The sequence below is a fragment of the Pogona vitticeps genome, chromosome 1, assembly GCF_051106095.1.
Source record: "Pogona vitticeps strain Pit_001003342236 chromosome 1, PviZW2.1, whole genome shotgun sequence".
NCBI classification, from domain to species: domain Eukaryota; kingdom Metazoa; phylum Chordata; class Lepidosauria; order Squamata; family Agamidae; genus Pogona; species Pogona vitticeps.
The window spans coordinates 37,500,472-37,516,952 of NC_135783.1; the positions used below are offsets into that span (position 1 = coordinate 37,500,472).

Genomic DNA, 16,481 nt, shown 5'->3' on the forward strand with positions numbered 1-16,481 from the left:
GCTCTAAAAATCTTTCCTTGTTCCTCTCCTCTATCCTCTAAAGCAGTGGTCAGGGAACAGGGGTAAATTGCCCCAAATGGGGTAAAAATGAAAATCCTGGGGGCAATGAGGATGATCAGAGCCCCAGTATTGATGCTCTCATATCCAATATGAAGCAACATCATTTCTCCAAAACCTGAAGTTATCAAGTCAGTTCAAGCTTTCAAAGTAATTTTGAATAGATTCAATAAGATTTGGAATTCAAATAATGTATGATTTCCTTCCTTTCAAATCAAGTGGGTAATGTCGGCGTATATAAATTTTTTTGGGGGGGGGGGGCAAAAGGTAAAAAAATTCCCTGATCCCTGCTCTAAAGTATTATGCTTTTCCTTTCCCTTCACCAAAAACATTGTCCCTCCATTTCAACCAGCAAGAAAATCTGTCTGCTGTGCTACCTTATTTGTAATTTCCTTTTCCCCACTTGGAACACTCTGTACTAGTTCTGTTAACTGTAAACCCTGAAACTAGGGGTACTTTCAAAATTTAGCAATTGTTTTGCAGCGCAAACTCCATGTTTTAATTGCCCTCAAAATAATGTAACTTGTAAATTGAGGTTTCTAGATAATACCCCAAAATACAAGATCTTCATTTTCATTGCCAAAATTTTGAAGGATTTTGCAGCACAAACACAATCTTTTGCAGCGCCTCCCAAATTGGTGTAACCAGTGTACACTGAGCACCTCAGAAGCAGCAGTATCAATTTCACTCTAAAACTATGCCAAAGTTCAAGTTTTCTAAATGTTTTATGTATCCACATGAGTACCTGACTAAAAAGAAGAAAAAGAATTGTTGTTGTTGTTTAGTCATTAAATCGTGTCTGACTCTTCATGACCCCATGGACCAGAGCACACCAGGACCTCCTGTCTTCTACTGGCTCCTGGGGTTTGGTCAAATTTATGTTGGTTGCTTCGATGACACTGTCTAACCATCTCATCCTCTGTCGTACCCTTCTCCTCTTGCCATCACACTTTCCTAACGTCAAGGTCTTTTCCAAGGAGTCTTCTCTTCTCATGAGATGGCCAAAGTATTGGAGCCTCAGCTTCAGGATCTGTCCTTCCAGTGAGCATTCAAGGTTGATTTCCTTTAGAATGGATAGGTTTGTTCTCCTTGCAGTCCAAGGGACTCTCAAGAGCCTCCTCCAACACCACAATTCAAAAGCATCAATTCTTTGGCAGTTAGCGTTCTTTATGGCCCAGCTCTCACTTCCATACATCGCTACTGGAAAAACCATAGCTTTGACTATGCAGACCTTTGTTGGCAAGGTGATGTCTATGGTTTTTAAAATGCTGTCTAGGTTTAGCATCACTTTCCTCCCAAGAAGCAGGGGTCTTTTAATTTTATGGCTGCTGTCACCATCTGCAGTGATCATGGAGCCCAAGAAAGTAAAATCTGTCACTGCTTCCATATCTTCCCCTTCTATTTGCCAGGAGCTTCAGACCATTTTTGCACTCTGTTTCACCCTCATTAAGTGGTTCCTTAATGCAGACGTTGTCTAGAGGGGTGGGGTAAAATTCGAATGAATGAATGAATGAATGAATGAATAAATGAATGAATGAATGAATGAATAAATAAATAAATATAAATATAAATATAAATATAAATAAATATAAATAAATACATAATTCCTCCTCACTTTCTGCCATCAGAGTGGTATCATCTGCATATCTGAGATTGCTGATATTTCTTCCAGCAGTCTTAATTCCGGTTTGGGATTCCTCCAGTCTGGCCTTTCACAAGATGTATCCTGCATATAAGTTAAATAAGCAGGGGGACAATATATAGCCTTGTTGTCCTCTTTTCCCAATTTTGAACCAATCAGTTGTTCCATGTCCAGTTCTTATTGTTGCTTCCTGCCCCACATACAGATTTCTCAGGAGATAGATAAGGTAGTCGGGCACTCCCATTTCTTTAAGGACTTGCCATAGTTTGCTGTGGTCTACACAGTCAAAGGCTTTTGCGTAGTCAATGAAGCAGAAGTACAGTGGTGCCCCGCTAGATGCTTACCCTGTTAAATGACAAAATCACTTGACAATGCCTTTTTTGCGATTGCTATAGCGATCACAAAACGATGTTTCCTATGGGTTTTTTTCATTGAACGACGATTAGATCCCTGCTTCGCAAACCAATTGTTTGCAAAACGACGATTTGAAACAGCTGATCGGCAGCTCACAAAAAGGCTCCCCGCTGTTTTCTGGACCTATTTCCGCAAGACAGGGATTGCAAAATGGCCGCCCTATGGAGGATCTTCGCTGCATGAGCAGGTATTTCCCCCATTGGAACGCATTAACCAGTTTTCAATGCATTCCAATGGGGTTTTTATTTTTGCATGACGATGATTTCGCTGTACAGCAATTTTAACAAAATGCATTATTGTCATCATGTGGGGCACCACTGTAGATGTTTTTCTGGAGCTCTCTGGCTTTCTCCATAATCCAGTGCATGTTAGCAACTTGGTCTCTATTCCTCTGCCCCTTCAAAATTCAGCTTATACTTCTGGGGTTCTTGGTCCACATACTGCTGAAGCCTATTTTGTAGGAGTTTAATCTATGATATTTTAACCTCATAGCCTTGCTAGCGTGTGAAATGAGTGCAATTGTATGGTAGTTGGAGCATTCTTTGGCATTGCCCTTCTTTGAGACTGGGATGTAGACTCTGCTGAGTTTTCCAAACTTGCTGGCATATTGAGTGTAGCACCTTAACAGCGTCATCTTTCAATGTTTTAAATAGTTCAACTGGAAAATAAAATAAAAAATCAAAAAATCAAAAAATACAATGGCCCAAATCCTCTTGTTTAGCTATGCCAATGGTATAATCTTTGGAGGCAAACAGGTTCAGATTAAGAAATCACTCTAGATGTTATAAATTGCATGATGAGTTACAACTCATTTTTAACAGTGTTTATGGTGATTTCTTAACTTGAGGTAGTTTGTCTACAAAAGCTATGCCAATTGAATCATGCCAGTGCAACTTGGCAAGAGGATTTTGGCCTGCTCAGCTATGGAAACTCACTAGGGGAGTAGAGTTGATAAAACCATTCCTCAAGTATCTCACTTAACATGAAAGCCCTATGAGGGTCACTATAAGTCAGTTCAACTTGGCAGCACAGAACAAGAACCTATAGTGGCAGCTGCTTCAGACAGCTGGAGTCCGTGTGTACTGTGTATGGACATAGGCTTGTAATTGAGAGGGAGACTGGTATATGAGGTTTGAAACTGAAACTCTGGTTTTCTCTCTTTTTAGGTTGTGGTTTGAATGATTCTCCTATGGGATTGGCTGCATACATCTTGGAGAAGTTTTCTACGTGGACAGATCCCAGCTTTCAACAACTAGAGGATGGAGGCCTAGAAAAGTGTGTGCCCTTAACGGCTTAACCCTTCTCTACACTGTATAGGCACTTGCATCTCTTAACTGAGTTTCATTGCCCCAAATATTAATATAGCTATTTGTTTTATTTTTTTATGTTCTGCCTTTTGATGTATGTTCAAAGGGGGTTGACAACAGCACTGCTCCAATTCCAGTTAGGCCTAACCTTGCACCGAGAGTTCTCCCTGCTGTACTGATGATCTGCAGTTACACTGAACTAAGAAATCAGAGGCTGCTAAAAGGGTGAAAACAGAGATAGTGGAATTCTTCTCATCTGGCACATTTTCAGTCCCACAGTGGGATTTCCTCAGAGAGATGTACCTGCTTTAGCAATTAGAGGTACAGTACAACTTTCAGCTTGCACAGACCAGTCATGAAGCAAGCATGCTGAATTTGAGACCTTGCTAAGTAATTATTGCTAAGAAAAAAGAACATTCCTCACTGCTTGAGGAGCCCCTTGTCTGAGAATATGCTAAGCATATGGTAAGCCTTAGTTAGCAACTGCATTGGCAAAGAATACGGGAATTGCTTATGAATTGGGATGATAATATTCATATTGCTTTGCACTGATGACATGATGTACATGTCAATGCAAATCAGTGCACAGTTTTCCATTTCCTGTTCTTTATTGCCTTCTGTCTGGGCTTGATTCCATTGTGCTAGGGCACTAGGAGACCAGGGGGAGGGGCAGAGAGAAAGGAGTCAGCAGAGAGGAAGGAGGAAATTGCTAACCAGCTCTTCTTCACAACTTGTTAAGATAGCTCTGTTGTAGCCATGCCTCCTGCAACTTTGGACAGCAGAGCTACTTTAACAAGCTGCAGCCAAGGCTGACTGCCAATTTCCTCCTCTCTCTCTCTCTCTCTCTCTCTCTCTGTGCATGTAGTTGTGGTGTTGCATGGCTCATAAATGGTTCTCAGAGGTGAAATTGTCCTATGACCTTCCAAAGTTGCCCTTGTGAAACTTTCTTGTGGAAAATAAGAGCTTTGCAATGTGGCCAAGACCAAGAATGATTTCTAATTTACCCACTTTACAGACACTTCAAAGAACTGCTCACTGGAAGTTGTTATTTCCTAGAATGAGCAGTTTTCCTTACCACTTCCTAAAATTAACCCCTATTTTGTTCCTAATATTTTTTTTTCTTAATTTCTCACAGAAGAGTCATGCCTTCCCAATTCCCATTTTTGTGTCAACCCTCTACCATATCAATCTGATTACAACATGAAGTCCTGTCTGGCAGTTAATCTGTCATTTCCAGCATTCCACATCTCCTCCTTTAGTTGCTGATATACTACAATGTGATTTGCTGAGATGTTTTTAGGAGGCGTTTCAATTAATCTGCCCTCCCTTGCTTTATGAGAGCCAGTGTGGTGTGGTGGATAGGATGATGGATTAGGATTCAGGAGACCTGGGTTCAAATGTGTGCTCAGCCATGGAAACTCCCTGGGGAGTAGCACTTATAAAACCACTCATTGCATACCTTGAAAGCCCTACTAAGGTCGCTATCAGTTGGATGGGACTTAACAGCAGGTGACATAATATATCCTGCTTTATAGAAGAAGAGTTTGCAAGTGGAGCTGCCTGCTTGCTTTGAGTTCTAGCTTAAGTTTACAAAGGGCTTTTCAAACCTGCTTAATAGCACATAAAGCTAGGCCCAAGACTATACATTGCTCTTGGGCCTCACATTACCCACCCTGCTTGAAAGCAACGTTAGAGTAAGCCACATGCTTCTCTCAGCTTCTTTCCTGCCCTATAAATCACAAGGATAATTTAGCTATACTAATTTAGCTATACTGTCCCAGGTTTCATGGCTTCTGACCTTAAAGAAAAAAACACAAGTTGTGTAACACTTATAAGACGAACTAGTTTTTATTTTTCATCAGTTTTTCTGGTTTCTCTTTTGCTACAATTAAGGCCCTGTCCTGACAGGGGGATTTGGAGCGATCTGGTTGGCAGTTTTACAGTTCTTATCTTCAGTGTGATCTATTTTATCGCTCATTTGAGCAATCCTTGACATTCTCCGTGGAGATGTTATTCTCCTGTGAGAAGGGTTGTCGTGCACCGCCAGTGACCCCTGTGTGTTTTGCCCCTCACCCAGGTTCACCTTTGAACATGACTTGTTCTTTTCCCCCTTTTCGCTGCCACCAGAGGATATTATCCTCACTATATCAATTATGAGTCTCACACTCTTGCTGCCAAATAAAACAAGGTTTATTTAAGGATAAATAAGTGAATCACAGAAGGAAAATCATGGATGTTCTATTATCATTCATTCTTTAAACGTGGATTTGATTACTTATTAGCTTGCTTGTACTCATTTACTTTAATCAAGATCTCAGTATTTTTTTGAATGTCAATGTACTTCTAATTCCTTTTAACTCTATTATTCTCTAACTAACCAGCTGTCCAATAGCCTGTCTAAACACTTCACAGTCTTCTCTCTAACTTTCTAAACGCTTCACCATCTTTTTCCTAACTGACCCTCTGTTTCTCTCTAACTGCCTCTCTGGCACTCCCAGTTTGTTTTTTTGTTTTTTACTCCACCCCTCCTGTCCTGTCATAGGCTCCTGCACTGGAGCTCTAAAATGACTGACAGGAGTGACGTGGGTCCACACCAGTCTTTGGATTGTTGGCTTATTCATATGCAAGTTTACCCAGTTTACTCATGGGTAAGGCATTTACATGGTTTACTCACAAGTAAGGAGGCAGCAATGGCAGTCCAGGCACAAGGAGAAAACATTGGGGTGAAGTTTCGGGAGATGGAAAGGGGGTAACACCGCCTTTCTGACTTTTCCCCTCAGATAAGAGTTGTGCTGCCTTGTGGCAGTGGCGCTCATGGAGTCCACTTAGCCCCCTTCCCCACCTTTTCTTGCAGCCATCACTCAGCTGGCCACAGTGGCTTTCCTTTTTTCCTTTTTAATTTTTTATTTTTTTGGTAAATTAAAGCAAGTGGTATGTCAAAGGACCTAACATGGTATTAGAATTTTGCTGCATCAGTTAGGGAAATATATATAAAAAAATTAAAGAAAATAAAAATAGTGGAAGAAGTTTCTTTGTCCTTCACTTTAATGTTACAACCCATTTATTACATTATAGGGTTGTCACCTCAGATAATGCTGCCCGTGACTCCATTTGGTTGCAGGCTAACCAGGTACACAAGAAGCTAATCAGGGTCATGCAGACTGGACAGGCTCTAACAGTGACCTGCTAGATTTGATTGTAAGCCATGGATTGTGGATGCAGTCCTCTGTGGACCTCCCTCATATAAGCCTTTTGATGAAAGGGAGTGGGTTCTCTGTCCTTTGATTAATTTTTATCAGGGCTTGGGCATAATATATGAGTCATAATCATTAGCCATTAGATAATCAGGAATACTTGAAATGTTTGCTCTTCAGACTGTGTTTCCTTTTTACTATTAAAAGTTTTGGTTAAAGCCTTGTGGGAGGATGCACATGTGTGCCTTTAAGGGGTTAAGAATCAGGAAAAGTGTGTGAAGAACATTACATTTTAGTTCCTGCAATACACACCAGCTCCTAACTGTAGAAGAAAAAGAAAAAATCAATAAGCTGCTATGCATCACATTTTACTAAACTGCTATGTAACTGCTTCTCAAATGTCTTACTCAGGAAGTTCTCTCTGGATGACCTTCTCACAAATGTTATGATCTACTGGGTTTCTGGCTGCATAGTTCCTTCAATGCGTTTTTACAAGGAAAATTCTGGGAAAAGCATGAAAAAGCATGAGAAGTAAGAAGTTCCTTTTTGATTATTTAAGCATTTTCTTTTCATACCATGTGCCCCCTAATAGATCCTGTGTCTTGCTACACTTTCTCAGATCTGTTCTTGTATAATATAAACATGCAAAGTTCAAAGAGAGAGAAACACATGAAGATATTCTTGATGACCCTTGGCTGTATATATTGGGTTTTAGAGTCTTTTGAGGCATGTACTGTCGGTAAACAGTAATAAAATGTAACCTCTCAGTGGCACTCCCCGCTCACAGGGAGCAGGGACCTATTTCTATGGTCCGCCCTCAAAGGCTACTGGATCATGTTGGATTCCAGGAGGCCATGAGAGGTGTTATGGCTGACCTGGCTGGTGCTCCTGTCGAGGCTCTGGTTGACAGCTGGTCCATCGCTGCCACTAGGGCTATAGACATGACCACGCCTAAACACCCTCTCCAGCGCAGAGCTCGGCCTGCGCCCTCGTTCAACCAGGAGCTTCAAGCAAGCGATATAGGAGATGGCTAGAGCGTAGGTGGAGGAAGAACCCGACAGATTATAATTGGATAGCTATTAGGGTTGCAACTAACCTTTACCTAACTATGGTAAAGGCTGCATGTCGATCTTTCTTCACTAACTGGATAAGTGAAGCTTCAAAGCAGCAGGCAAAGTTGTTCCGTATAGTGTGCGACCTATCCAGAACTGGTTCAGTTGATACGGCTCCCCCTAGTTTCTTGCCTGACCAGTTTGCAGCCTTTTTAAAATCTAAAGTGGAGGCCATCTACCAGGAGCTCTCTCCTTTTTTGAATACAGTGAACCTTGCCTGGTCACCTTTGATTCTTTTCAACCTGTGATGCCCGACACTGTGGACAAGGTGCTTGACCGCTGCCGGGCCACCACCTCCTCCCTTGACCCTTGCCCGGCCTGGTTAATCAAAGCAGCCAGGCCGATAACAACAGAATGGGCCACAGTAATAATAAATGTGTCTTTCCTTGAGGGCAGATTTCCATCTTCCCTCAAGGAGACACTCATTAGGGCCATAAGAAAGAAACCTAGTTTGGCGGCAGACGAAATTGGCAATTACAGGCCTGTCGCCAATGTTTCTTTCATGAGCAAAGTGGTCGAGAGGGTGGTGGGCGATCAGCTTCAGGCCTACTTGGATGAAACAGATGCCCTGGATCCATTTCAGTCGGGCGTTAGGCCGTGCTACGGTACAGAGACGGCATTGGTCGCCCTGTATGATGACCTGTTGAGGGAGGCTGACAGGGGCAAAATGTCTCTGCTGGTCCTCCTCGATATCTCAGTGGCCTTCGATACCGTTGACCACCGTATCCTCTTGGTGGGGCTCTCTGAGTTGGGAATCAGTGGCTTGGCACTAGCCTGGCTCTGTTCCTTCTTGGAGGACCGCCCCCAAAGAGTTCAGCTTGAGGAGAGTGTCTCAGCCCCGTGGAATCTCAATTGTGGGGTCCCACAGGGGTCGATTATCTCCCCAATGCTGTTTAACAAAATCCTTTCAAAGCAAAGTCTCAAAGTGAGAGAGTCTGACTGTAGAGAAATGATTGAGGAACATATTCACTAAATCCTAGCTGAAAGGAATTAAGTTTATGACAGACAACTATGAACTTAATAGTAGTAGTAAAATCCAGGATTCATATCTGAAACTGGATGCCCAGGTTTTGGCAGTGGCCAGGAATGCCTTTGCATAGTTAAAACTAATGCACCAGCTGTACCCGTTTCTTGAAAGGGCTGATCTGGCCACAGTAACGCATGCCCTAGTTACATTTTGACTGGATTACTGTAATGTGCTCTACATGGGACTGCCTTTGGAAAGTGTTCGGAAACTTCGGCCAGATTGCTGACTGGGGCTGGTTACAGAGATCAAGTGATCCCCACCCCCCACGCTGTTACAGCAGCTTCACTGGCTGCCGATCCATTTCTGGGCACAATTCAATGTGATGGTCTTACCTATAAAGCCCTAAATGGCTTTAGTCCAAGCTATCTAAAAGACTGCATCTCCTTCTGTGAGTCTGCCCGGGGTTTAAAATCATCAAGGGAAGCCTTTCTCTCAGTCCTGCTCATAGAGACATGGGAGAAGGACTTCTCTGTTGCTGCTTCCAGACTCTGGAACTCCCTCCCACAGGAGTTAGGCTGGACTCATAGTTTCTGTCCTTCCTCAAGCAAGCAAAGACCTTTGCTGTTCAGGCAGGCTTTCCATTAATAACTGGTGGTCTGAGAGGGGTTTTTTAATGAATGGTTGTGCTCTGTTGTTTTAAATGTGTTTTAGTATTGATTTTGTAACTGTTTTTAATGTAATACTTGTTTAATTATTTTAAAATATTTGTATACCTGCAGTTTTTAGCTTCTACATATTGTAGATGTAAGCCGCCTTGGAATCCTTTTAAGGAGAAAGGTGGGATAAAAATATTTTAAATAAATAAATTTATTTGAAGGGACAAGATGTCTTACCCCTGTTTCCTGATGGTTTTTCAGGTTCCCTGTGCATGTTCCTACAGGAATTGCTTCATTTCCTCATGAGATCATATACATTCCTCAGGCCTGGGTTCAACAGAAGTATGTCAATATAATTTCATTCAACTACATGCCCAGAGGTGGTCATTTTGCAGCTTTTGAGGAACCAGAGCTCCTTGCAGGCGACGTTGTACAGTTTGTGGAAAAAGTAGAAAAGGGCAATTTTGCTAAATGAAGAAGAAATAACTTTGTTTAAATTGTAGGCTATTGAAATCACTAGCAGAGGAAGATTCCTACAGACTGTGTTCCCCTCCCTTACATAAATTCTGATTATTGAAACCAGAAATTAGGAAAATATTTTCCATTTGAAATAGTTTCTACTGTAATTCTAGATTCTTATGATGCAGTTATGTCTTTTATCCCATATGGTCAGATGAAAATTGAACGAATCCTCTTTGAAGCTGATTTTATGATGAATTAGTGCCCGAGAGGCTGAACTATACATGAGGAAATCTCAGCTTCAGACTTTCACTGTTCATATAGCACCTTCCAGCAATATGGACCTTTGTAAAGCAAACATGGGGAAACTGCTGCATACCAAATGTTGCTGGGTACTGACTCACATTAGCCCCAATCAGCATAGCCAGAGATAACAACATACCAAGGGCCACAGGTTTCAGCTGCATTTATGAAGAATAAAGTGAGTCTCTGCCTGCATTAAACTTACATGATGTTGTATTTGCTAAGAGTTTGCAATCAGGCAAGATTATAATTTCCCTATTATGATGAAGTTTAGGTATGTCATCAAGATCCACATTGTACTCTTAAAATAAACTGTGCAATAAATAAAAGATGGCTATATTTGCTTGGCAGGATACATTCTGTGTTCTTATTTATTTCTTACATTTATGTCCCACTTTTCTTAAAAGGTGCTCCAGGTGTCATCTGTAATTTTCTTCCCTTTTTTTCTTTTTCTCACAGTCCTGGGAAGGGTGGGTGATTGTCCCAAGGTCTCATCCAAGTTGAGATTTGAACCCCAAGCCTCTCAAGTCCTAGTCCAATATAATGTATAATCACTACATCACATTGATGCCTTCCAAGGTGAGGTTTTCAACATGGATTCTTTAATTTCCTAAGGAGGTAGAGATGAAGTGGATGAAAAGTGAGCTTAGTGGGAGGAAGAAGGTCCAGAATGCTGGGGAAAAGGGGAGAAGTCTGCAAAGTAGTGGTAGTGAAGCTGTAAATCTTGAGCCACATGTTCACTAGATTAGAAGTTCTCTCTAGCTTCTGAGCAAATAACAAATGCTATTTTCTGGGTCAAAAGACACCAACTGTTCTCCCCAGATTTTCAGTACTTTCTAAAGTCCCAACTACTGAATGCTACAATTACTTTCACATTAGCCTTTTTTTAGGCACTGCCATGCTATGTTAAAAACTTTCTGTTGAGTATCCTGATAATGGTGTCAATCCACTGTTATTCTCGTGTTTTCTGTGTTTCCTTGCATATTTTTCCAATCCTGATTTGTATTGTTGTTACTGCTGCTGCTGCAATAAAGTGCAATTCTAACACTAGATGTAATACTGAGCCTTCAAAGAACTCCTGTGCCATTAATTGAAGGTCTCTTGTTCTCAGATTCTGTTCCTTATGTTGCTTTCAGTGTGTGTGTATCTAGGGAGATGGCTCATAAATTAAGATTTAATTTACCCACGAATAGCCTATCTTAATTTATCCTTATTGTCAGCCTTAATTACCAAGATCTCTTACCATTATGATGTGGTTACATTTTTAAAGTGAAAAAGCAACCCAGCAATTAAGCTTTTAGCAACATAGGAATATGGATGCCGTGTTTCCCCGAAAATAAGACAGGGTCTTACATTAATTTTTGCTCCAAAAACACGTTAGGGCTTATTTTCAGGGGATTTTTTTATTCATGTACAACAATCTACATTTATTCAAATACAGTCATGTCATCTTCTTCTGGTTGCACAATGGTGGAGGGCAGGGTTTCACTTAACTGGAGCTTATTTGGGGCGTAGGGCTTATATTACGAGCATCCTGAAAAATCATACTAGGGCTTATTTTCAGGTTAGGTCTTATTTTATGGGAAATAGGGTAGATATAGTAAAATTGCCAGAATCTGTGAAAATGAGACTTACAACTAACAGTGGAAAATAGCTTTATTGATGGCCATTTAATTCTAAGTGCTTTTCACTTATTATATGCTGTTTGGAATTCCTTGCTAATTTCAGAAAAGAATGGCTTCAACACTGTTAAGAAGCAATACTGTGGGAGAAACCGGATCCTGAAATAACACATTAACGTGCTCAAGATGCCTGATGGTGTACCAATACCAGACTCCTTGCCAAGAAGGGCAGCCTAGCCTTGACCGTATAAAGTTGTGGAGTGTGCCTTATTTTCTTGGAAGGTTTTAATTTTGGTTTAAATTTCTACTCAGCTGAGGGAAGCATCATTAACTCACTGTCCAGCCTACTTCACAAGATTGTTGTTGTTATGTCAACCTATATACCACAACATAGTGCTGGAGCATTCTCTGGGTGGTTTACAACATAAATATGCAAATAACACTTGTTGTGAGCATAAGGGTTCAATCCTATGTTCACTGAGAGGGATCTAACTGCTTTCCAATGCTGGTATTTCTCCTTGAGTGGAGTTCTGCTTAGAACACTCCTGCCAGAGAAAAGTGTGGAGAGTTTTGCTGTTTCCTCCTTTCCCCTGCAGTTCCCAGTGTCATCTCTCCTACAGTTTCAGAGGACCACTTAGCACTCCTAAGCAGATGGGGCATAAGGGAGTACAGAGGGGGGAAGGGGGAAACTGCAGATGTCACCAGTTCCTTTTATTACAATGGCAAAATTCTGCTTAAATCAGAAGCATCCTACAGACCAAAGAAGCCCCTTAAAGAAGAGGTATGTTCTGGATCCAATCCACTTGCTTGATAGTCATTTCGCAGTGCTGGGCTTTTGAGTTCTGTGCTTAGGTTTGCACTGTAAATGGTGAGTAGTTAAGCATTTTGACCTCTTAAAATTGCTATAGCAATTGACTACCAGCTTAGCCATAAACTATAGCAGTAGTTCTTAACCTGGGCGATATTTCATCAACCTGGGTGATGGAATGAAAAGTGGTGACACGGGGGTGAAGGAACAGAAGGGGGCAATACGGGGCAGTGGAGCTGCTGTGCCGCCACCACCACCATTGAGGAAGTTATCATTGCCCCCCTACCCATGCTGCCAGATCCAGAGCAGCTGATGCTGGCAGTGGATGTGGTGCTGCTGATGCTGCTGATGTGCCGTCGCTGCCACCATTGAGGAAGTTATCATCGCCCCCCTGCACCGCCAGACCGCCGGATCCAGAGCAGATGCTGCTGGCAGCAGATGTGGTGCTGCCAGCACTGCCGCTGCCATTGAGGCAGTGCCGTGCCGCTGCTATGCCGCCACTATCATTGCCCCTTCCCCATGGCAGCACCAGGAGGGGGGCGATGATAACTTCCTCAACAGCTCAAGGGGGCGTTTCTTTCAAAAAGGTTAAGAACCACTGAACTATAGCATGCAATTGCCAGCGGAAACACTGCAGGTATATGTGACTTCTATGTGTACCTTTTATTTGATTGAATGGGTGGAATTCCTTTGCAAAATAGTTGATCTGTAAGCATTTCTGAGAAGAAGAGGTACTTACCTCCCAATTGCTTGCTTACTTTGATTTTTAAAAACCTAATAAGCATCTTGTGGTAATAAATCAATGCATGACTTTGCATTTTAAAAAGTCTCATCTGAGACAAGGAAATGCTTATAGGGGTTTAATCATTAAACTTTAATGGACAAGATCTTCATTGTCATTGCCACAACATGAAAAAGTTGAAAAATGAAATAGCAATGTTCTGGAGAAAACAGTCTTTTATGAGTTCTGCAAACCATTTTAAAAGTGGGAATGTAGACAAGGGAAGAGTTTGTGTTTCCTTCATTTCAGGCTCTTTTGTGATGACATCTTTCATTTTTCTTTTATTTTCATGATTTTTGTGCACAATGACAGAGAAAGCTCTTTCTCTTTTCTCACCCCAAAGCCTTACAGAACCCTTAAAAGCTTTTCCAAAAAAAGCTTAGAGGCAAGGGAATAGAAAATCAGTCTACACCAAAAGCAGGCAAAAATACATGAGAAAGAAAAATTATGCCAAAAATACCTCACTCATCCACCAACCAATTCACAGAGCAGTAAACCACCCATAAATCAGAAGAGAGAAAACAACAAAACCAATAGAAAAGAGAAAACAGTAATATGAGTTCCCTACCACCCACACAGAAAACAAAAATCCTCTGGATCTGAGCAGCACAATAGAAAAAGGCAGGAAGGAGTCTGCCAGCCTGTCACTAGCTGGCAGCCTGGCACACAGCAGAGTAACCAACAACAACACAGTGTCAAAACCATACTAACAAAATAGTCCCCTTTAAGAGAATAAATATATAGGGAAAAAACCAAACATTTTTAAAAAGTCAGTTAAAAAAGGAAAGGACCCCTCCACACACATGTGGGAAAATAGAATAAATAACCCACACAGCCCCCTTTCTAAAACCAAGATAAGTAAGTAAGCAAGGAAATGAAGACAAAAGATATAATCAAACCCAGCTCCTGACCAAAGCTATTAGAATATGGAAAGATTTCTGTCTTCCCTATAGGTTGATGCCTTCAATTCTCTTCTGTTCTGAGTCCCACAGGAAGCAGCAGGAATGGAGCAAAATCCAAGACAGAAGGCACCAGGGCAGAGTTCAGCAGCATAAAGTAATCCCCCACATACGGAAGCAAAGAAGATTATGCAGTGGAATAGTCCAGGCCATTTTACAGATTAAAAATTCTTGCTCCTCCCTCCTAGATGTGCTGAGTGGCTGCTCAAGCAGCCCTTGTGATAGTACTGATTGAAACATTTACTGGGCGATTTAGCAGAAAAGTGTGAAACAAGAGTTAAACAAAAAAAGGGAAGCATGGAACAAAATACAAAACTTTCATGTAATGATCATTTGTTAATAAATATCAGTGATGTTTTCCAAGCTCTGTTCCATAAATCAATGAAATAACACACTTTTAAAAAAAAGAAGCTTCTTTCCTAAATTCTGTATAGATACGTAAATATGACCACTGGGTTAGTCAGGTATAATCTAAACCACTGGGTTAGTCAGGTATAATCTAAACCAAATCCCTTATGAATACACAGTGGAAGTGAAGAACAGATTTAAGGAACTCAATTTGGTGGACAGAGTGCATGAAGAACTTTGGATAGAAGCTCGTAACATTGAACAGGAGGGAGCAACAAAATCCATCCCAAAGAAAAGGAAATGCAAGAAAGCAAAGTGTCTGTCCAATGAGGCCTTAGAAATAGCAGAGAGGAGAAGGGAAACCAAATGCAAGGGAGATAGGGAAAGTTACAGAAAATTGAATGCAGACTTCCAAAGAACAGCAAGGAGAGACAAGAGGGCCTTCTTAAATGAACAATGCAAAGAAATAGAGGAAAATAACAGAAAAGGAAAAACCAGAAAATTGGAGATATTAGAGGAACATTTTGTGCAAAGATGGACATGATAAAGGACAAAAATGAGAGGGACCTAACAGAAGCAGAAGACATCAAGAAGAGGTGGCAAGAATACACAGAGAAATTATACCAGAAAGATTTGGATATCCCGGACAACCCAGATAATGTGGTTGCTGACCTTGAGCCAGACATCCTGGAGAGAGAAGTCAAGTGGGCCTTAGAAAGCTTGGCTAACAACAAGGCCAGTGGAGGTGATGGCACTCCAGTTGAACTATTTAAAATCTTAAAAGATGACGCTGTTAAGGTGCTACATTCAATATGCCAGCAAATTTGGAAAACTCAGCAGTGGCCAGAGGACTGGAAAAGATCAATTTACATCCCAATCCCTAATAAGGGCAGTGCCAAAGAATGCTCCAACTACTGTACAATTGCACTCATTTCACACGCTAGCAAGGTTATGCTCAACATCCTCCAAGGTAGGCTTCAGCAATATGTGGATCAAGAACTCACAGAAGTACAAGCTGGATTCCAAAGGGGCAGAGGAACTAGAGACCAAATTGCTAAATGCGCTGGATTATAGAGAAAGCCAGAGAGTTCCAGAAAAACATCTACTTCTGCTTCATTGACTATGCAAAAGCCTTTGACTGTGTGGACCACAGCAAACTATGGCAAGTTCTTAAAGAAATGGGAGTGCCTCACCACCTTATCTGTCTCCTGAGGAACCTATACATGGGACAGGAAGCAACAGTTAGAACTGGATGTGGAACAACTTATTTCAAAATTGGGAAAGGAGTATGACAAGGCTGTATATTGTCCCTCTGCTTATTCAACTTATATGCAGAATACATCATGTGAAAGGCTGGACTGGAGGAATCCCAAGCCGTAATTAAGATTGCCAGAAGAAATATCAACAACCTCCGATATGCAGATGATACCACTTTGATGGCAGAAAGTGAGGAGGAATTAAAGAACCTTGTAATGAGGGTGAAAAAGGAGAGTGCAAAAAACAGTCTGAAGCTCAACATTAAAAAAAAACTAAAATCGTGGCCACTGGTCCCATCTCCTCCTGGGAAATAGAAGGGGAAGATATGGAGGCAGTGATAGATTTCACTTTCTTGGGCTCCATGATCACTGTAGATGGACACAGCAGCCACAAAATTAAAAGACACCTGCTTCTTGGAAGGAAAGTGATGACAAACCTAGACAGCATTTTAAAAACCATAGACATCACCTTGCCGACAAAGGTCTGCATAGTCAAAGCTATGTTTTTTTTTCCCAGTAGCAATGTATGGAAGTGAGAGCTGGGCCATAAAGAAGGCTGAGCGCTGAAGAATTGATGCTTTTGAATTGTGGTGCTG

The 16,481-nt window shown here is 41.4% G+C and overlaps 1 protein-coding gene and 1 long non-coding RNA gene across 3 annotated transcripts in view; both read left to right on the plus strand.

Moving 5' to 3' along the window:
* The window catches only part of EPHX1 (epoxide hydrolase 1), a 43,154-nt gene extending 32,688 nt beyond the window's left edge, over positions 1–10,466 (plus strand). For both annotated transcript variants that reach the window (XM_020786641.3, XM_020786642.3), the window contains exons 7-9: positions 3,280–3,388; positions 7,026–7,145; positions 9,611–10,466. In XM_020786641.3, coding sequence (XP_020642300.3) covers positions 3,280–3,388; positions 7,026–7,145; positions 9,611–9,824 — 443 coding nt within the window. In that variant the 3' untranslated portion in view covers positions 9,825–10,466. The remainder of the gene's footprint in view (positions 1–3,279; positions 3,389–7,025; positions 7,146–9,610) is intronic.
* Positions 10,467–10,565: 99 nt separating this feature from the next.
* On the plus strand, positions 10,566–12,207 carry LOC144585804 (uncharacterized). Its single transcript, XR_013540364.1, has 2 exons — positions 10,566–10,690; positions 11,840–12,207. It is a non-coding gene; the product is annotated as an uncharacterized LOC144585804 (long non-coding RNA).
* Positions 12,208–16,481: the final 4,274 nt, after the last annotated feature.